The following is a 23,599-nucleotide window of genomic DNA, read 5'->3' as shown; positions in this document are numbered from 1 at the left end:
CTTTCATAACAGCAAACATGATAAACCTGATTGATCAGTAGCCAAACAAACTGTAAGGGCGCTCTCATGACGTTAAACATTTTCTGGCGCAAAATGTGACGTTTAAGAACCTAAAACCCCTATCTCCCAGTTGACACGGCAACACATAACCGGGGTAATCAGAAATATCCACTTTGGCCGGAGGTTTTAAAAATAATCGTTTTCTGTAATAAAAACGCGGTTTTCGTGTAAATGACAGGCCAAACCGCAGGGAAATATATGCGTCTTTCCTTCGTGTAAACGGGGTATCAGTTTGGAGTTCAGGAGATTGTCTTGACCAGGACCACACCCCTAAATGCATTGAAGCAACTGCCATGTGATTGGTTAATTAGATAATTGCATTAATAAGAAATTGAACAGGTGTTCCTAATTAATAATCCTTTAGGTGAGTGTATGTGTGTACCAAACAGATTTTGAACAAATATCACTTTGTGATGTTGATTCAACACTGTTACCATTGATTTGGGGTTGAACATTTATTCACTGCAATAAGCGTTGACACATCAACAATGACTCAACATTGTTTTAAAGATTGCTTGCTATCTGGGTTTGCATGTAGTCCTCATACATGATGCAAAATAAATATATTTAGTATGACATGTTCATGTTGCACTAGCATGCGAGTTGTATTTGGGGGGGGGGGCTTTAAATGTCGTCACCCTGAGGCACTACAGTGTGTTAATCCGGGCCTAGCCGTAATGACATAGAGCTATATCACACAGCTCCGAGAGTGATATTGCCTATACAATGGTTCAATGGCACAAGTTTGAAAAAGAAAACTACAAAATAACAACAGAGTGATTTTAAAAGCCACTTTGTTGGGGAACTACTTTTTTCGGCCCCGGATTTGAAGGCCCAGAATGACAGGTAACCCTTTCTGCTGTTTGTTTTGAAAGTCATAATAACTCAATAGATGGAATAGCTGTTTCTCAATATTGCCAATTCTTGGTTACAAAAAGTAGTTTTAAGATTAGTTTAGGTGAGAATATATATGTATAATATTCAAATCTACAGTTGATTAGGAAAGATTGCACTTATTTGAACATTTGCTTAGAAAAATTCAGGCGTGAGATCCAGACGTGAGATTCAGCCGCAGTTTTCGCTGACCATAGCCTGATCTTGAACACTTATAATAGGGCTTAAGCCAGGACTAGGCCTTAGTTTAATTAGGAAATATAACTAGTTTTAACAAACATGCCTTACTAAAAATATTGGTGTGCATTTTGAGGCAAAACTAAGTATTTTAAGACATGTCAATGCAAGTTATTTTCAGTTTGGACAGCTCTTACATTCATTTTAGTCTAGCAAATACATGGCTTGGCAAATAAGCCAACATATGAACCAACATAATTCAATCACACTTTTAACAAATCTTGATTAAAATAAACAAAGCATTATCTCCTTATTTGTTGCATTATCATACTTTTTGACACGCTGTAACTCTGACTGCCTGCTGAAAAAAATACATAAAACCTTTAATATTCCCAAAGAAGTAAAAGGAAGTGAAAAAAATGGTACATGCAGTCTTTAGATAAAGCACAAAAAGGAAAAAAATTAAGCTTTCATTCATGTTTATTTATAAAAGGGTCAAAAGGGTAATCTAATAATGTGGTTTTGAATTTAATTTTTGTTAAAGGAAGTACATTTTAAGACATCTTGCCATCGCAAAAATTGATATTTCTGTAGAATGATCCTTTTATTTTTGTTTTTTAGCAGTGGAAGTTTGCTGTTCACCGAGGAATGAGCTGAACAGAAAACAGTCAGTGAGAAACAGATTCAGGGCATGATAGTGAATGGTTCACTTAAAATATTTGTTAAGAAACACTGAACATAAAGAGATCCAACACTCCATCAGATGACGGAAAGAAATACATGCAGCAGATGCAAAATTCACCTGCACTGGAAAAAGGTGGAAAATTTTGTTTTTTTATTTCAAAGTGTATTGACATGTTCTTCTATGTTATTCCTAAATAAATCTTCAGTATCTGCAGTGCTCATTTTCTGTATTTCAGCTTGTTGCTTACAGGTGAGTCGGAGGTTCTTGTCAGGACTACACAGGTAATGCCAACGCTAAGATAGACACAAGAAAAAAAAACATTTTAGTTGTAGTGAAGCCTGGAAGCATTGTCGATAATTTACTTGGTATTAGCATCACCTGTTTCAGGCTCCCTTTTCCAGCAAACAGTTGACCCAGTGCCCATACAGGGATTAGCAGAATGGAGGACAGTGCCAGTAACCAGCCAAGTGCATATGTCCAGTCCGGGTACACATACCAGCGGTTATATGTCAAGGGCTGGTACTGCACCAGAGAACAGACAAGAGACACCTGAAGTGGTACAAATTAAAATGAGAAACTTAGAATTACAAATGTGAGACTTTGTTGCCAAAATAAATAATATTTAAGTAAATGTATTGCAGATGCACATGCCAGGGTCACAAGAGGAGTCAGGTATTTCCAGCACAGCATGAATATGTAGTTGGGTCGTGTCTTTGTCATGTCTTCAATGATATCAAACATTTTCTCAGCACCTGTGATATGTAGGGAAGAATTGAGCCTCACTGTCATCAGATACTAACCTGGATTCATTGAAATTGATTTAACAAAGTGTATTCAAATCCGTGCCGGCGTCAGCCGAGCGCTGATGAGGGGGCATTTGAAATACCAGAGGGGGCGATGAATGCATATAATTCCCCCAGCTAGAAAATACATATAGCTTTGGTACGTCCCTTAACTCTTTCCCCGCCAGCGTTTTAAAAAAAATTGTCAGCCAGCGCACCAGCATCCTTCATGATCTTCACAAAAGTTTAATGCCTTCCAGAAACGTTCCTCCCCAAATATATAAACATACAATATATCAGATGAAAGAACAGACCCTCTGCCTTCAAACAAAAAAAGTTTCATCCTACCTTCATTAGTTCTCTTTTATCACCTCTCAAATATGGGTTGGTTTCTTCAAAAACACCAATTTTTGAGCAAAAAGCTGAGATAATTAAATTTTTGCGAAGGAGTTTTGATAGAGATCAGATGCAGAGCGATCTTTAAAGCATACACCGAGTTCTTTCTCTTTCACGTGAGGCGTTACTTCCGGGTTGTAAAAGTTGCGGAATAATGGCGGTATTGCGGAAAGCCAGAAATTCTCGTCATCGGCAGGGAAGCGTTTCTCTTAATTGACGAAATAAATTGTCAATGGCGGGGAAAGAGTTACGTTTCAATGCGTTATTAACAAACATCTCTGTAATACAACCACAAAAACTGCAGCTATAGTGAGCAACGTACAGTACAGAGCTCTGAACAACCTTACTATATACAACAACAAAAAAAAACGCATACCTACATATTAGCACAACACTGCTCATTTGAAGCTCAGACCCAGACCCTTTTTAATTCATTTTCGAATGTCCATGGAAAAAGATCTTAGAGCTGCTGCCCAACGTCTCCGTTGAGCAGAAATTATTAATGGGAGCATTGGCAAAGTAAGGACAAACAGCAGTTCACTCCGGAATTGGTGATTCTCTGCCCTTCTTGACCTCTGAGAGACACTGCCACTGTGACAGGCTTTTTTTTTATACCCAATCATGTTGCCAATTGACCTAATAAGTTGCAAATTAGTCGTTAAGGTGTTCCTTTTATGTACATTTTAGAATGTGTAGTTCTCATGAAATCCAAAATGAGCCAATATTTGGCATGACATTTCAAAATGTCTCACTTTCAACATCTGATATGTTATTTATATTCTATTGTAAATAAAATATAAGTTTATGAGATAAGTAAATTATTCCATTCCTTTTTTACTCACAATTTCTACAGTGTCCCAACTTTTTCTCATTTGGGGTTGTATATATATATATATATATATATGTATATACAGATAAATATGTACATAAATATAGATCCAGACACACACACACACACACACATATATATATATATATATATATATATATATATATATATATATATATATATATATATATATATATATATATTAGGGCTGTCAATAGATTAAAAAAAATTAATCTAGATTAATCGCATGATTTCATGAGTTAACTGCGATTAATCGCAAATTAATCGCACATTTTTATCCATTCTAAATTTACCCTAATTTAACACTTTTCAGGTTTTTAATATTCTAATCATATATACATATATAGATGCTTTATGCAAATGTATGTTAACAACAGCCTGTTTACATTTTAACAGAATCACCAGCCATTGTTTTGTATAAGAATTTTCCTTTTAGAAGATTTTTCTTTCTCCATTTTTGTTTGCTGCTGCATCATTTGTGACATGTGCAGGCAAGTTGAGTCGGAATTAGCAAATTTTTAAAAAAATAGTTGTTCATATTTTGACATTCTCTATTAAAATATAGAACAATGCCTGATTTGTTGAAATATAACAAAATATGACAGAACTACACGTGTTTGAAGTTGAAAGAGTCAAATTACCACAAAAATTTCCACATCCATACATTATATTACCACATCAATACCTTAAAATCACTGGTAAAACTAATAGATTTAGCACACACAAAGCAAAAACATCATCAATGTATGTTCAACTTTTTTTCCTTTTGTTTGATTGACATTGAGACAGACTGCTTAAAAAAGTGATCTAATATAATGTTACACATCAGATAGTTTTACCCAACAGTTAACCAAACATTTACTTAAAACATAACAGATTATAGAGCCTACCTGCGTGAATTCTTATCAAAACAGATATTTGTAAAACTGTAATTTTGTGTAGATGTCTATATATCCGGGTCGCGCACTCACACGCGCTTCAGATAGATATCAGTCAGTCAGCGTGAGGGGATCGCTTTTGAGTCTTGTCGCTCTTAATAACTCTTTAACATTAATAAGGTACCGAACTTTATCTCTCTTAATGACTCTTTTAACATCAAGCAAGTCCTGCAGTCTATTTTCTAAGTCATGCATAAAAGCGAAACCAAAATGAATTGAGACGCATTTTTGTATTAGATTAAGCATTAGGAGGACGGTAACGTTACACCTCTCAGACGTATAAATAAAGATCATTTCAGATGTCCAACGAGCATTTAGAGCATTGGATTTGGTAGAGAATTTGCTTAATGTTCTTATTTCTATGAAAACCTTTTACTCATTTAGAGAGTCACATTTGTCTGCGTCTCTGTTCATTCAACTATGGGCTGGACCAAGGGTCAAACAGAAATTGCGCGTTGCGTTAATCTCCGTTAAAAAAATTAGTGGCGTTAAAATGAATTTGCGTTAACGCGTTATTAACGCGTTAATTTTGACAGCCCTAATATATATATATATGAAGAGTTTGGTTCCAAAACGCAATAAATCCATTTTGACAAATTTTGGTAAAAACGTGTTTTCTATACCAAGAAAGTGACAAGATGAAAACAACTATTTTCTGTTACAAACTTTCACATAGCATCTTTAGCTTATAAAAACATAAAACAATTCAAATCCATAAGTTGATTTTCAAAGATTTATTATAAAAACGGATTATTTTTTCCACAAAATGCAATAAATCCATGACAAGTTTTTATTCAAAATGCTATAAATCTATTGAATCAATAGCCTATATAAATGTGCATTCATCTTTGCCATGTTATATTCATTTAGTTGACTAGTTGTACACACCAATTAAAAATATAAACATTAATGTCATTAATCAAAACACTTACTTTGTCATATTAAGATCACTGTCATTGCGGTTACGTCGTCGTTTAACGTCTTTCACAGAGATCAGCCGTAAAATGTTTTTGGTCCTGCTCGATTTTCGTTGACTTTGAGTAAAATTATGTAGTTTTTCATAAGATCCTCTGGGGTCAATGTGTTAGCATGAGAAACTTGATGCTGTCGGGAGAACAAGCACCCGTCTCCCGAGTGCCTCTCAGGGAAAATATTAGATGCTGATGGCTTACGTTTCTTTCCCATCACAGAAAACCATCACAGGTTTAGCGATGCAATTAAAGTATTATTTTGTTTTGTTTGTTGATCACAAAGTACAAAGTAGATGAGGAAAACTAGGACTCCGTGTACTCAGCGCGTCCGCCATTGTGTGTTTACATTGCGTGACTGGTGGGCTGTAATATCAGAAATGGATTTATTGCGTTCTGTAAAAAAGGAGGACTGGCGTTTATCGCATTTTGGGAAAAAAGGGAGAAAAGATGACAGAATAACACGGCGGATATTGGATTTTGCGTAAAATGAAGAATTTACTTTTAACTGCTGACCTGATATAATACTGATTTTGGCAGTAACTCATTTTTTTCAAAAATGGCGTTTATCGCGTTTTGGAACCAAACCCTTCATATATATATGTATAAATGTGTATATACAGATAAATATGTACATAAATATAGATACAGACATATATATATATATATATATATATATATATATATATATATATATATATATATATATATATATATATATATATATATATATATTTATATATTTATTATAACGCAATTTGAATATATTTCTCCTTTTACAAGCAGTTCGTAATCATCAAGTGCACTGAAATTGAGGCGGCTGAAATAAAACCCGTGTTCACAGGCGAGCGCTTGGTAAACAGGACAACAGCGCGTCCTGCATTTCCATGTATTTATGATAATGAACCGTAATGCAAGAACTGTTCCAAAAAGTGTTCGGGACTCGGGACACAAGCAACTTGGGGATGAAGCGGCGAACATCTTTCACACGCAAATTATGCGAGTGAGGCTGGATAAGTAGCCTTCAGAGGTCCCATTTCTACACTGCCTACGTCATTCAGAATGTGTCATTTCAGAATATTAATATTAATATAAAAAAGTCGTTGCGCTTGATAGGAACTTTAAAATGTGAAAGAAACTCTGCATAGGGCATAAGGAATCCCTGAGTGTTAAGTAGATGACACACTAAAATAATAGCTTTATCAAAGCACCTTTTTGAGAAATACTTTTATGCGAAATAGAACAATGAATTGTTATGAAATAACGTTGGGGAGAAAAGTTCTGCTTGCAGTTCGTGTGGTGCACGAAAAGCAGTCACTTTCACTTGTAAGTTGTAATCACACAAAAAGCTCACTAAGCTGGCCAAAAATAAGGGTAGTAAAAGGATGTTTTTTGCATAGGGATAGTAAAAATCACCTGGCCCTCATACATGAACGTTTTTGCCCTTGAAATTACGTCACTGGTCACAAGATCACGTCAACATGGCGGATGATATCCATACTTAACGCTATCATGCGATAATGTACGTACTCTGTTAGCGCTCGTTTAGTAGGTACCCAGTGAAATTCAGTACCTACACAGTAAGTATGCGATTTCAGATTCAGCCACAGTCTGGCTGAAATTCATTGTGCTAGAAGTTCAGCCGAACATTTGGTTCTGTGCACCTGAAATGCTCCGATAATTCATCCATGGCATTAATTGAACGTATACAGTGCTATCCGGAGTCCGGTTTGCAGAATTTGCAGTGCTATTTTCCATATATCCATTGCTACAGGGCAAGCCCGGGTCACTCTCCCACTCCTTTCTGTAACTTCTTATATATTTTCCCATTTCAACATCTTGATTTCCCCCTGAGACAGAGCTGGCTGGATGCTATCACTTGTGATTGGATAAACGCGGGCTCATTGTTGGCGTGGCGTCAACACAAAAGGCTTGCTCGACTCCATGCAGCGCTCCAAGAACCGACAGCCAGATGACGTCGAAGTACCACGAGAATGATCTGAGAAATCATACGAATTGTAATTTTGTCTCGCTCTCGCGGCACTTTGTCCGGCTGTCAGTCCCAGCGGCGCCGCACGAAGTCGAACAAGCCTAATCACATGCAGTGGGCATGTGTTTATTACGTCACAATGGAATACATGCACACTTGGGGTTTTGTTAAATAATTAGCATATAAAATGCACTTTAGGAAGACATTACACAAGGCAAATGTGATTTTTAAATAGCACATTTTATCTTTAAAATCCCATTCAACATAAATGTTGATCTGAGGGGGCAGGATAGTGCCGGTGACGGGTAGGGATGTCCCGATCAGTTTTTTTGCCCTCGAGTCCGAGTCATTTGATTTTGAGTATCTGCCGATACCGAGTCCCGATCCGATCCTTCTATAATACATAAAAAAAGAATAAAGAAGAGCGAAAAAAACAGAACCAGGATGTTCCTTATGTCATGTCGCACGCGTTGCTGTTTCTGTGTGGAGTCAAAAGAGTCTTACTCTGTGCCAGCGCATAACTACAGATGTGTTAAAAAATAATGAAAATATATATATAGTATATGTACAGGGGTTAAATTGGGATTTGTTTTGTGGGGATGCTCTGTTAGGAGGGAGGGTTCGAGGGGTAACATGTTTAATCCTGATGACAGCAAAGCCACTGGTGTGTTTCAATGACGTTTTGGACCTCTGATAGGATTTTATAAGATTCAGGTTTAAAGCTGTGCCACAGGTTGGCCCAAACTTTTAAACCTGAACTTTAAATTATGCAAATCTATGAGTCTGACACTCTATATGCATTTGTTGCACATGTCATTATGCACAATTGATCAAACTTTGAAGGAAGTTATAAGACTTAACCTCCTTGACTAATTCTAGGCATAAGATAGGCTACCCAAAAAGACTTAGTTAACAAGAAAAACAACATACTGATTCAGCAATATGTCTTATAAAATAGCCATAGAGATTCCCTAAGCTGGTCAGCAGTTAGTTATAAAATACCTATAGTTAGGTCGTAATTAATTTGTATAATCAAAATACATTCTTTTTTTTAAACTATACAATTAGTTGTATCCAGTTATCTAGTTAACATATTTGTAATGAGATGAGTGACATGGCTATACATACTTTCATACTTTGTTTCTAGACATTCTTACCTCTCTATCTCTCATCTCTACAGTAATGTCAAATGATCCTGCGCGAATGCGTGTTCTTGAGGTTCTGAGTGAGACGCGGAGCTGCGTCTGAGCACATGGTGACAAAAACAAACGATCAATGCATCGTTTAAATGAACGATAAACCCGGTTTTGTCGTGGGTTTCTTGCACGCACGAGTGTGAAGCCTATAAATGAAAACACAGGCTTGTTCGGCTTCATGCGGCGTCGCAACAATCGACAGCAGGGTGACGTCAAACTACCGCGAGAGTGATCCGCGAAATCATACGGAGGAGTTTGCTTTTAAATCGCTCTCGCGGAACTTTGACGTCATCCAGCTGCCGGATCTTGTGGCGCCACATGAAGTCGAACAAGCCTATTTTCTTCTCGTCAGTTCACACGTACCAGGGCATACTCTGGCGAAGAGCAGAGTAAGACCTTGATGGATTTTAAACCCTGCATATGTATCCGAGTCCTGATCGAGAGGTAACGTCCGATTCCGATCGAGTCTGAAACCACGTGATCGGGGCCGATTTCCAATCACGTGATCGGATCGGGACATCCCTAGTCACGGGGCGACGCCCCCCCGTGGCGCCAGCCCTGAATCAAATTATTATATAAATTAAATAAACAATATAATGGCAGCAGTTACAGGAAGTCAGACAGGTATGAGTAGCTGATGACAGAAATGTAGTTTTATTTAATGTCAGTTTCTGTTGTTTGTTTGTGACTCACCGAATATCCAACCCATGGCCACAGACTTAAATATAGACAGGAAAAGAACACAGGCCCCATTGCAGGCATAGTAGTCCAACAACTGGAATACATACATCCCCCCCTGCAGATCACAATACAACAATAAATAAAAAGTTTGTTAGTATACCATTATGCTCGACCTGATCTGCCAAATGAGAAAGGTCCCAAGGGCAACATATTGTGACCCAAGAACAACATTTTGGTAAATAAAACCTAAACTCACCCCAACCATAACCAAACCCTAAAATCAGAGAAAAATTATACATGAAAAACAATGCTCTAGAACAGTGGTCACCAATCCTGGTCCTGGAGGGCCGGTGTCTCTGCAGAGTTTAGCTCCAACCCTAATCAAACACACCTGAAGCAGCTAATTAAAGTGTTTCAGGTGTGTTTGATTAGGGTTGGAGCTAAACTCTGCAGAGACATCGGCCCTCCAGGACCAGGACTGGCGACCACTGCCCCAGAAGCATATAATCCTGATTGTAAGCTCAAACTTGAAATAAACTGTAAACTGAAATCTGGTTGATTGAAATGTTGTCCCAAGCAGAGGTGGAAAAAGTAATACAATATTGTACTCAAGTAAAGGTAAAGTTACTTTAATAATATTTTACTTAAGTAAAAGAAAAGTTACTTGTCTAAAAATCTACTCAAGTAAAAGTAAAAAGTAATTCATTTTAACTTTACTCAGAGTAAAAGTTATTTTTTTACAGCGGGAAGAGGTGGAGGATTCTAGTATAGTTCAAAAATGACAAGGGAATATACATCTCAAACTAGTTGTTTTTAATTGTAGGAACATCTTTACAATGAAAGTGCAATAACAAAAAGTTAATAAAATAAAAAGCTTTTTTAAAGTAAGAAACATTTATGGAATTGTTTAATGATTTTTACATGTGAGTTATGCACTTTTGAAGGTGGTCAGCAGCTTGTAAATACAATCACTATAGTAAGGTTGTAATTGATGTATTGCTGGTAACATACATTATTTTATTAAACTATATATAGTTTAAATGAGCATATAATGAGATGAGTGCCATTTGACACGTTTATTATCTTCTTACTTCCCTGACCTGGGGACCTGATGACCTTTATTCTTCTCTCTCTCTCTCTCTCTCTCTCTCTCTCTCTCTCTCTCTGCAATGTCTAATGACCTGCGAATTCTCGAGGACGTTTTGAAGTTGTGTTTGACTTGACGCGAAGCTGCTAGACGTCGGAAGATAATGCGCATGGTATTAAAAACGCGTCATGCAATTTCGTACTTAAGAGCATGAATCCTACCTTTCATAGAAATGAAACACTAGCTTCGCGTCAGTGGAAAGTGGTTGCTTAAATATGACCAGGGGGTTTCTTTCATAAGATTTGAACTGAGGCGGGTCTGCATTAGCGCGCACCTGTCTCGTCCGTCTCCATGGTTCTTTTTGCGCGTTCCCCCGGGCCCCGCCCATTTACATCTGTTGCGCGTCTTTATCACCTTGTTTTTTTTAATATTTTTTTACTCAGTAACGGATATGATTTAAAATGTAGCGAAGTACAATACTTTAAATAAAACATACTTAAGTAAAAGTAAAAGTACAGATTTTAAAAACTACTCAAAAAAGTAAAAATACACAAAAAAAACTACTCAATTACAGTAACGTGAGTAAATGTAATTCGTTACTTTCCACCTCTGGTCCCAAGGTCAACATAATGTAATCAAACACTTGGCAAAATCAGGAGAGCAATACAGCTATACCTTCAAATATATGACAGCAATAGACCCCTTCAAGGTTTGTAAACATTGAATGACTATCGGGTGCGCGCGCAGCATGGGGTCAAACTGTTCATACAATCGAGGCTTTAAAATTTAATCTAACAGGTCTGAAAAATTATGACTTACCTCAAATGAAGTGAGCACTACAAACACAAGCCTCTTTGATATTTGCATGGTCTCAGTCTGCACGTTATTTGCTTGCAGCCGCAGATGTTGTATTTTTTTGTTTTTGAGATTCTGCATGAACCACGAAAACTTAACGGAAGACCTGGTGCGATTTTCAGAGCCCACGACGTAAGTAGGCATTTTTAACGATACCGAATAACACGCAACTCAATCTGCTGTAATGACTTTTCTGACCCTGACATGCGCAGTGGGAACCGACTGTGACGTGAACGGTGAAGGGGTCTATTTGTAAGGTGCAATATACATCCTAACGCCGGTTTCACACCGCATGCGTGAGCAGCGCGTAAGCGGCACATGCTTTTTCGGCGCCCATGTTAACAAGTTAAAGCATGTACATGGAGCGTCACTGAAGCAGCAGTGCTGCTATCGTTTCGCCGTCGGCTCTATTTTTGCTGCGCTGCTCACGCTCAATTAAAGTGAGAGTGCATTGTTACTGCTTTAAATGGTCGTGGATTGACGTGAAAAAGTGTAATTTATAGTAAAATCACGAATGTGAGGCCAAGTGTGTTTCAAACAGTCATGACTTTGAGCAATTTAAAAGAAAGCAACCCAATGTAGCTAGAAGACTGCGCTGTCATTCACTCTCTGCCCAGCACTGCCTCATCTATCTTAATAATCTTCAGAGAAATAGATACATCTATAAATCTAAATGCTTAAACTGTTTAAGGGAAACCCGATCAACTGCTTCATGCTGTCAATCACTGGGTGAATGTTTTATTTTATCGTAAAACTTAAGAGAAACATATTTAATAATGCGCCATGGGCTTTTTATGTCTATAATTGTGTATTGTTTCTATATCTGACATTACACGAACCAGAACAGCACGAAAACAATGTAGATTAAACAAATCACAGTTTTATAAATTAGACTGACCATCAAAAAGCATCTTGAAGAGGTTTTGCTCATAAATGCAGGTTAAATAAAGTAATATGAACTTGAGATTTTTATACTGTTATTAAACTGCACAGTCTGCGCTGCAAACGCAGCCAGTGTGAAGGCACAATGGCCACACGCAGCAAACGCTCTCCTGACGCGCTGCTCACGCTATGCACACGCGCTGCTCACGCATGCAGTGTGAAACCGGCGTAATACATGGGTCTTCAACAGGGGTTCCGCCAAATAATGCTTAAAGCGGAAGTCCACCCTAAAATAACATTGTGCTCCAACACTACATTTCATCACATATATGTAGTTGATTGTGCTGCCATCAAATGTACTAACTCCATATAAAAAATTCAAGCTTTTAACTGCTACAGTAACAACCCGTCAAATCACCGGAAGAAAAATGCACGACCACATAATTCTGAACGTTCTAAATTTGGGCGGGTCTTGACGCGAGATGATTGACAGTAGATGATAACGTTCTTTGATTGACAGCTGCACAGGATGAGCTAATGTTAGCTTGCTTTGCTCCTGTTCATAACAACAACAACATGACAATAACTTTATACGTAGTATGTTTACCGTAGTTACACAAAACAAGCTACAACTAAGCCAAATTATGTTTTAGATATTTTTACCATTTATATTACCTGAAAAACTGGGCTGAAAACAGTACTTGATATCTTCCTGGCGAAAGTGCTGGCTGCATATTCAAATTTTCGAGTAATCTGTTAGTGCTGTGTCAGCTGAGGGTCACGTTGATGTAAACAATAAAAATTCCCGGTGGCCTGAATTTGTTTTCCTTACATCCACATCCAGACAGTAAAAGCGGAGTTACTCTTTGGTTGGGTTCGTCTGCCGGCCAACTTCAAGTTGATTTGATAGCAGGTTGAGCAGTAGAAGTTATAAGGCTTGTTCAACTCCATGCCGCGCCGCAAGAATCGACAGCCGGACGACATCAAAGCACCGCGAGAGCGATTCACGAAATCATACGGATGAGATTGCTTTTAAATCGCTCTCGCGGAACCCCGACGCCACCCGGCCGCCGGCCCCCGCGGCGCCGCACGAAATCGAACAAACCTGAAGGCTGCATTGGTTAGCGGGTGGAGCTAATGACTCAGTTTAGCGCAGTGCATTCTGGTTAATTGAGTCCATCAAAGACCGTTACGAAAATTCCGCTTCAACACGCTATCAATCTAATAATCGAAATCGTGCAAATTCTTTTTTTTCTCATGTAAAATGCAAAATGGACATAAATTACCCTTGATAACAGGCTAAAATGTCTAGGGTTCAATTCCGCTTTAACCACAAGCTATTTTTTGTTTAAAAACGTAAAACATGTACAAAACATTACAAACAATGTCCCCTTAAAGTTGCGCAGGTGCGCGGCTGCACAGGCTTATTGAAGGCGCAAGTACAGTGCAATTTTACCCTGTGGACAAAAACAAAATTTCTGAAGACTAAGCGCCCACTCAGGAAATAAAAGCATAATATAAAACAGGTTAATCATATAGGAATGTTTGTCTTTCTCTCAGAATGTTATTTTAGAATCAGTGCGACATGTTGTCTCATCTCTGAACTTGGACGGCTGTTTCAAGCTGTTCAGATTTGTTATTGCTAAAGCGCTAATTCAACAGGCAAATGACACCACACCGCATCTGCATTATAAACTGTGACAAAATTATCGCTCACATTTAAAATCATAAAAACGCATGCCGTGTTAGTACTTGTTTCAAGATTCATAGTCGGATTGAAATCCAGATTTATAGTGCCTGTAAAAAAATTGCCCCAAAGCGATGCTGCGGACTTGTTAAATGTTGAGTCAACAATACAGTTCATTAAGTAAAGTCTTTATACACCACTTATAATATAGTTATGTATATTATTTTGCATTTCTGTCAAGAGATCCTTTTAAAAATTACAAAATTAACCTTTAACTGCATCTTTTGTTCACTAACTGAAGTGAGGAAGTGCTTGTGTCACACACCTTAAGCGCAGGATTGTTTGGTTTATGATATTAGTACGTTTTCCTTAAACTTGCTGCAAATGTGATCACATTATTTCTCTCAGTCACAAACACACTCTGACCTCTGTAACCATGATAAGTTGGCCCAAGAAGCATATGAGACAGAAGATGAGGAGAAACATTTCTCTGTATCCAGTTTTGCGCAGCTTCATAGGGAACAGGTCCATCATTGACGTCATGACCACCTCCATTCCTACAAACTTTTAGGGTTCAGCATTACACAAGGGCATTAAAACTCTTTATTATACACTATTATACATTCATGTTTATAATGTTGTTTTGAGTTAATTTATGTTAACTGCTCAAAGACATTCAAAATGACAGACATTAAAATAAGCATTCAGATATTTGAAGCATAGATATTTGGTTTACAGTAATCCAGTTTATGTGTCACATGTAAAAGTAATAGAAACAGGAAATCATGAGTTGGTTTTATGTTTAATAATAAGGTTATTCATAAATACAGTGCAACAATCTCAAGATTGGGAATTTTTTGTCTTGTGTATATGTGTGTTTAAGGTTACCTGTGTATCTAGACCCAGTAAAATAATCATGATGAAGAAACATACAGCCCACAACTGGGGAAGAGGCATCATAGCTACTGCCTGTGGATAAGCTATAAATGCTAGACCTGGACCTGAATAAAAAAAGACAAATTAATAATTATGCTTTCTTTGATTGTAGCTTTCCGTTAGTGTGCAGTGTAGCTGTTTGTGCATATAAAAATCTGCAGATACAAATCACGAAGTCCACATTAAATCAGGTTATTGTCTACTACTGTACAGAAAGTGGATTGTGGACTACAACAGATGTAGTCCTTTAATTAGACCTGAATTGCTTATTTGACATAGCTAGCTACGATTCACATTTACAATCCTCTCGCTATGGAGTGCCAAAGTGCGTTCACGTTTTTCGCGTGATTTTAGATGCAAAATGTGAAGCAATTGAGCATATGTGCTTGGCCATTGCAGCACCCATGGGACCGGCGCCTATATGTGCGTGCTGTAGCACTTCCATCAGTAAAACAACACTCAGTTCAAGTGAGAAATCTTTTTGGGGGTACAATGTTTCCAGCTGCGCTAAAAACATGCTCTGATTGTGAACTTGTAGCATTGATTGATATCTTGCCTCATGTTTCACCCTCAAGACAGCATGTTCCCCTTGAAAATAGCGCAGCCATTTGCGTTTACACGAACTTGAAGACATCTTGCTGGGCGAGATTGTATTTTATATAACAACTGTCACGTCACAGCCCTAATGAACACAAAAATGGCCAAAATTTTCTCCCGTTTGACACGCACCACTTTCCCATTCCCCACTAGTGGGGCCCGCCCCATGCTTTGAGAAACGCTGGCTTAAGGCACAGGAAAGGTAGTGATGATGCAGTTAACAGTATTATGTATCTGGTTTTATTCATTCAAACCCAGCTGGGGCTTGAACCAGGGACATTCTTGCTTTGATGCAACAGTGCTACCCACTGAGCCACTTTGGTCTAGTATAACCTTATTTGAAAGGGTCATAAATAATAATGTTGAGCTCTGCTCTGATTGACTCTTTCTCAGAGCAGCTCATTTTAGTAGCTCTGTGTGTGTGCAAACAGACCTTATGTTTGAGCCTCTATCAGAGGAAGATACAGATTTTAAGGAATAATCAATTTCAAGCAAAACTTGAAAATACGGGACAAACGCCGCCCCGTATTGATTCAAAACGGGACACGCTTATTCTCAAATTCAGGATGACTTCAAAGTTATGTGAAAGCTACCGCACTACTTGGTCAAGAGCTTTGCTACTGAAAAGCTATTTATATATATATATAATTTTTGTGCCATTTTTGCCTTTATTGATAGACAGTAGTTTGAGAGACAACAGGAAAGTAGAGGGTGGAAAGAGGGGTATGGGATCGGCAAAGGACCTCGAGCCTAGATTCGAACTGGGGTTGATGGAAGTGCGTTTGCACCATATGTCGGAGCGCTGCCCACTACACCATTGGCTCTGACATACTGAAAAGCTATTTGATTCAGAAACCAGCGACGCTACTGAAAAATTTAGTTAAACTAGTAGCTTTGCTACTTGTAGCGACGCTACTGCCTAATACTTTGAATTTGTTATCTTTATAGAAAATTGTGCCCAATCATTTTAGTTTTTACACAGGGTGAATAAACATTGTTGTATAAACATAGTACCTTTATCGGGTGTAGCAGATAAATCAAGTTCCCATTGGTAGTATTTACGTACTAAAAAGCATTAGTTTACACTTATTTTTTTGAGGATTTGTTTAATAAAAAATCTTAAGTTGATCAATTCCTCTGTCCTACATCTCCACTTAGTTAATTAAGTTAAATGATTTTCTATCTTATATTATTTTTTATTACTTTTGTTGTTATAAATGGTATCACAACACAAAATTCATGACTGACTGTACACACAGAAAAAAAAGGTTCTTCCCTGGTTCTTTACCGGGATGATTGAGGTGCTATATAGCACTGCTCCCATATAAAGAACCAGTAAAGCCCCTGTATGGTTCCTCAGAGGTTCTTTGCCGGTTCTTTGGGGTTGTTAAGGTGCTATGATATACCGCTATCCCCCTTTGTAGGTGTTTTAAGGATCTCTAGTCTCTGGGAAAGGATTACAGTAAATATAACATTACCATATATATTACACTATTATTATTATTATTATTATTATTATATGTATTACACTGTATACAGTGCATTTGCTGAAGATAGTTTTGTCTCCAAGACCCACAAAAGGAAATATTCCCCACCAGAGACTTTTTGACATCAGAAAAGCATAAGTGATTTAAGACATTTTGTCACTTTAATAAATAGCAAACGTATGCGAGTGGAGTAACATATAAAATATAAGAAGAAGAATGGAGTGGTGGTCGAAAGCAAGACAGTTTGGATACTGAGAGCTGTTACAGGAGGTTAAGAGAAAGCCAAACATGGTGGTTGACTGCATTTTAATGAATGTAAACTGATAAAAGACCGTTGGTGTATGAACTCAGTTAACGAAATTATATATTAAATTTTAATTCAACACAAATTCTTGCATATATTACCTTTGCATTGTGTTAATGTAGACAAAAATTGGACTGTATCTTCATGTTTTGTGATACAGCATTCTATAATTAAATTATTAGCCATTTACTATTGTCTTAAGGCCCTCCTGTGAACCCTGGCCTCTGCATTAAAGTACTAAATTTTAAGTACTAATATCTTCTGTGTGTTACATACAGGGCATAAAATACAAATAAAGCATAAACATACATTAATTTTCATTATTTAAAGCATTCTCTATATTCCCAGCAATTATAGTCTTATTATTAACCCTAAGAGCCCTAAGGTCATTTTTACAATGTATTGTCCGTCTGGTTTTATTTTCTTAAAAAGCTTGTAAAACATCAACCCTGTTGTGCACAGACAATCTACAAACATCTTTTTTTTCAGGACAAGTTGGACTTTCAGAATGTTTGTGTTGTATTGATGTCACATGAATGTAAAATAAGTTATGGGACCATAAAGACAAATTAAAAAATAAAACAGAAATTGAATCCCTTATATATTTATTGTAATCACACACAAAATAATAAAAGCTAAGCATTTTTCCTCTGTAAAACAGTTGTCTCATGTCTTTGGAGTCCTGGAGCACAGAAATGAACATTATAAATTATACAGATCAAAAACTATTTACATTTTTACAAAAAAAGTCCAGGCTTTTCATGACATTTATTGATGCCAAGCCACATACGTGATGACGCACACATGCGTGATGACGCACACATGTGTGATGACGCACACAAACAGAAAGCATCAGTGGACATTGTAGCATTGAGCTAGCGGCAAACCCGACAGAAAAATTTATAAATTATGGACATCAAGTGGATAAATCTAGGATGTAAGAGTTTGGATGCATTGCTGAACAACTCTGAAAAGAGGGACAAGTTTCAGGCTGGATAGAAAACCTTCTGTAAAAGCTAGAAAGAAACCAAATATATCCCCTTGATGGCTAACTCCTCAGCTATTAGGAGAAAAAAACAGTAAGAAGCTACGTTTTACGGTTATTAAATTATTTACATATGAATCAGAGGTGCCGTTTTCAATCGTCGACGATTGATTAGGTTTCTGAGGGTTAAGCAAAATACAACATTTAAAATAATGATTATAGGCACGACACTAAACAATTCCCTCCATAATAAGCACTTAGCCTTAAAATGTGAGCTGAACCTGCCCGGAACTACATTTTGACCAGAGCACGCCACGTAATCCGACAACCCTACGCGGCACGCGCCTATCAGTGTGCAGGTGCACGGTATCAATGCGCGAGCGTCGACGTTCTCTCAGGAGAAAGATTCGTTGTTGAGAAGATTTCCTCAGGAGAAAACTTTGTCGTTGGTCCTGTCAACAAAACAATTGTCGGATTCAGAAGGAGAAAAAGGACAAAATGTTAACGTTAGTTTTTTTAAACAAAGAAACTGAAAGGCATTTGATCTAACCGACAAAGCTCTAGATATATAACGTTAAGCTCGAGAGAGTTCAGTTAACATAACGAATATAACGTTTGGCGGCAGACTGCAACTGAGAACTGACTTTGTAATTAACTACAAGTCATTTCAGACTGTTGTCAACAGTCTATGGTTAACTGGAGTTAACTCGTCAATTAAGAGAAAATGCTTCCCTGTCAGGGGCGTCGCTAGACTCCTTTTATGTTGCGTTAATTGCGTCAAAAACGGATCTCTGTTCAATGTAGTTTTTTATGCAGTTATGTATGTTAGTCTCGCTTGTAAAAGCGCCGCAGCAGTCGTACTGACGCTTGCACGCGCATTCGCATACCAAAGTTCAGGTGGCGCCACGCGATTGAGTTAGCTTAACAGTGGCTCTCAATCCCGGTCCCGGAGCCCCACCGCTCCGCACATCCCGCATGCCTCCCCCGCCTAACACAGCTGATTCAAATCATCAGCTCATTAGAAGAGATCTCATTGTCTGTCAGATAAGAGAGACATACAAAACGTGCAAAGCAGTGGGGCTCCGGGACCAGGATTGAGAGCCACTGGCTTATAAAAACATGACGAAACTAAAGGTAGTTTTTATATGATACTGATAATCTTGTTTTGACTCGACATGAATGTTTTGTGGGAAGCAGAAAGGAGAGATGATGAGTTTAAGGGAGGTAAGACAAACTACATCCTCACCCAGTCAGGTCTCAAACATTAGAGGAAAAATATCAGGAAACCCATTGTCTAGTCTATTAAATTGCATTGTTGCTAAAAAAAATCACATGTATGTGATATACTGTTCTGTATTTTCATATATGAAATTAATATTTAGTTTACTAGGTTTAGGACACTACATAAACAGTTAGCAGTAACTATGACTGAGATTATTTTAGTAGCAGTCATAAAATGACTTGTTTCTTGAAATAGTGTTATTGTAAAAATGTTCTTGTAAAAAGTTATTAATCATTGTTATCATTGTATAATGTAAAATGCAAATTTGAAGGGAAAATATTTTCTCTGCTGCCAAAAATGAGGGGCCCATGCCCCAGTAGAGCTTTAGGTCTAGCAACGCCCCTGTTCCCTGCCAATAACAAGTTTTAACCGAAATCCATCCGCTATTATCCCCTAGGTGACGCTCGTACCCAACTTACCCAACACTGCAGCATCCAGAAAATAGTAAAAACTATGTGTATGTTTTGATTATCGCCCCGAATCTGATTTCTGATAAAAGTCCTTTACAAAAATGGAATTATGAAAATGTGGTATTTTTTAAGAAACCTGAAGAAAATATTTGAGAGGTGATAAAAAGAGAAGAAATGAAGATAGAAATAAACTTTTTTGTTAGAACGCAGAGGATCTGTTTTTTCATTATATTGTATGTTTATATACTTGAAGAAAAATACTTCTGGAACGCATTAAACTTTAAATAAAAAATGCTGGTGCTGGCTGGCAACTTTTTTTAAAAAAACTCTGGCGGAGAAAGAGTTAATTCAGCATGTGTCTATGGAATGCCAAAGGTAACTAAAAAAGCAAAACATAGATACATATTCAAGGACATATAAAAAAAGCAAAAATACATTATGCAATTTTTTTATGAATGTATATTTTTATGTATAATTGTATTTTCCATATAATGCACCATTATAACTGGCTTCAGTGACTGTTTCAGAAGTGTTTTTCCCTCACTTTCTGTGTATAACCAGTTTAAAAAAGTTTTTCATACTGTTAAGAAAAACATTTATGCTAGTTTGGTAATCAGTTTTTTCTCTCTTTCTCTTTAGGTTATGACAGACTTCATGTGTTGGACATCTGTCCAAGTTTGCCAGTGGCTAAAAGATATTGAGTTGGGGGAATTCTGTGAAACTTTTGTGGGTGAGGTTTAGGTATTTTGTGGTTGATGTACCAATGCCCTAACTGCCGTGTTAGAACATTCACTTACAGCAGATACCTCAGACACCTGCAGTACTTCCATGAAAGTGAGCCACATTTCTTTGTTGTATGTGGACACAATGGCTGCCAAAAAAGGTACAAAAGAGTGAGTTCTTTACGTATCCATGTTTTTCGGATTCATAAAAACTTGAGAAACACAGAGGACACAGAGGACAATCCAGAGGCTCCAGGCACCTTAGCTACTTGGAATGATTTGGAGGAAACTTTTGATTCTGAAGAACAAAATATCTCTTTTTCGGGAAAAATATGCAAGTTCAAATCACTAATTGAGAGACATTTTGCATTGTTTTGTTTAAAACTTCAAGAAAAGCACATCCTGCCCAAAACTGTTCGGCATACTATTACAAATGATGTAAAAACACTGATTGAACTTTTTAATGAACATTCTAGGGACCTTCTTCAGTTCTGTCTTGAAGAAACAAATATTAACCTTGACAATCATTCCAACTTAAAGTCCTTGGTTAAAGAAAACCTCTCTGGGAAGTGTTTTGATGTTAATGTGTCAGACTATCAGTTTGAAAGGTACTGTATTAGAGAGTTTGGGTTAATTGAACCAGTCGAGTATTTACTTGGATATGACTCAACAGGAAGAAAAGAGACTTTTCAGTACATTCCTATTTTGGAAGTTAAATAAACATTCTGAAAAGAGATGATGTTCTTCATTATGTTGTGAAAGAAACCGTTTTTGATTGAGAAACACTTAAAGACTTCACAGATGGATTAATTTTTCAGCAACACAACTTTTTTGATTGCTCTGAGAGACAACTGAGGCTCCAGTTATATACTGATGAATTTGAAATTTTGAATTGTTTAGGATCCAAAAAACAGATCCACAAAATTTCATGTGTCTACTTTGTTCTAGGAAATATTCCTCTGAAGGATCGTTCAAATCTTCATAATATACACATGGCTGTACTTGTGAGAAACAGACTGCTTCAAAAGTATGGTTATGAGCAAATTTTGCAACCTCTTATTCGTGACCTTTGTGAACTTCAGTGTAACGGCATGTCAGTTGACAGTGATGACCAGTCCTGCCTTTTCAAAGGCTCTGTGATTACCATTTGTGCCAGGCCCGGGGTGGGTAATCGGGAGAACCGGGAGAATTCCCGGTGGGCCGCTTCACTTTTGGGCCGGTCGAGTTTTTTTTTTTTACATTTGTCACGTTAGTGAGTCTATCTTCTCTTACATGACACTTCACACGTTTCGCATTGACAGCGCGCAGCCTCTGCATGGGTTGTACCATGTGAGGGAGTTTCCCCCTCCCCTCCCATAGAGTTGGTTTGGTCCATAGCACGTCCCAGAAAACTTTTCTCCGGTAGGCTGGGCCGGCCCTACCGTAACAATACGCGTCTGAGAGGAGGAGGGCGTAAAAACAGGTTGAAGAAAAATTTCATTGGAGGATGATGCTGCCAAATGGGCCAAACTTACAGATTTATTTTCAAGAGGACAACAACAGGTAACTTAAAGAGAAATAAGCCTAGTAATGATTAGCATTAGCAACGTAATTATTCGGCTAATACCGTTGTCAAACTATTTACAAAGCCAACATTTTTTTTAGTTAAAATATTAGCCTTTTGTGTATACATGGCGATTCATAGACTTTGCAAATATTATGCAAGCAGCTTCTGAGCAGTAGATAACGTTAAGCCAGTTCGCCACTGAAAATGAGGATGCCATGAGTAAACAATATGAATTAAAGTTATTTAACCCTCAGGTTGTGTTCAGAACCCTATAACACCTTTTGTGTTCCTAGTCAAAAATGACCAGCCGAAAAAAAGCTTATAAATCACTTGTTATGCTATATATTTACCCAATATTGGATTCGATATTTTTGTCAAATTGTTTTCTTTTTTAATTAGGACTGGGTTTTATATTTCTATTTGCATCTGATTAATCATAGGCCTCATAGCATTAGCAATGCTAATAATTTATCAACCTTTCCTTGTGGAATAGACTCCTAAAAGGATTATTTTTGAACCAAAATGGGTAAATATTGGACAGAACACGCTGCTGGGCCAAAACTGACCCAATGCTGGGTTGTTCTAACCCAACTGCTGGGTTATTATAATCCAAGGTTGCATAACAACAACCCAACATGAGTTATTTTTAACCCAGCATGTGTTCTGTCCAATATTTACCCATTATGGGTCAAAAATAACACAGAGTGTAGAGGAATATTTTTGTTAACTTCTCATCTTAAGTGAAATATAATTTAACTTTTACCTTATTTGTTTAACCATGATATTAATAAAAACTATAGTATGAGCTGAACTGTTGCTTTATTTGTCCAATTTAAAAAAAGTGCTAATTTGGAATAACACTATGGAAAAAGTGGGCCGGTCTTGGGCCTGAAACTCCCGGGCTGAAAAGTGGCCCTACTCCGGCTCTGATTTGTGCTGACAATTTATCAGCCCATTCTTTGGCTGGATTCAATACATGCTTTAGTCAAGGACGGATCTGTCGTTTCTGTTTGTGCCACCATCGTGACATTGGTAACAAAACTGAGGAAAGTGAGTGTGTTCTCCGGACTCCTGACACACACCGTAGACATTTACAATCAACAGATGGTAAATCTTTATATGGTGTTACTGGACATTGCCCTTTTGATAAACTGCCTCATTTTGAGGTTACTGAATCCTTTCCACCTGACTTGATGCATGAT

General features: G+C 37.5%; 1 protein-coding gene across 2 annotated transcripts in view; it reads right to left on the bottom strand.

Moving 5' to 3' along the window:
• Positions 1-1,945: 1,945 nt before the first annotated feature.
• The window catches only part of LOC129419078 (sodium- and chloride-dependent GABA transporter 2-like), a 51,425-nt gene continuing 29,771 nt past the window's right edge, over positions 1,946-23,599 (bottom strand). For both annotated transcript variants that reach the window (XM_055174077.2, XM_073853315.1), the window contains 6 exons: positions 15,017-15,129; positions 14,555-14,692; positions 9,630-9,732; positions 2,468-2,568; positions 2,195-2,365; positions 1,946-2,109 (listed from right to left, as the gene is read on the bottom strand). In XM_055174077.2, the coding sequence (XP_055030052.2) occupies positions 1,972-2,109; positions 2,195-2,365; positions 2,468-2,568; positions 9,630-9,732; positions 14,555-14,692; positions 15,017-15,129 (764 nt within the window). In that variant the 3' untranslated portion in view covers positions 1,946-1,971. The remainder of the gene's footprint in view (positions 2,110-2,194; positions 2,366-2,467; positions 2,569-9,629; positions 9,733-14,554; positions 14,693-15,016; positions 15,130-23,599) is intronic.

This window comes from Misgurnus anguillicaudatus, chromosome 15, assembly GCF_027580225.2.
Source record: "Misgurnus anguillicaudatus chromosome 15, ASM2758022v2, whole genome shotgun sequence".
Classification (NCBI taxonomy): Eukaryota; Metazoa; Chordata; class Actinopteri; order Cypriniformes; family Cobitidae; genus Misgurnus; species Misgurnus anguillicaudatus.
This window is presented reverse-complemented; position numbering and strand designations above follow the sequence as displayed.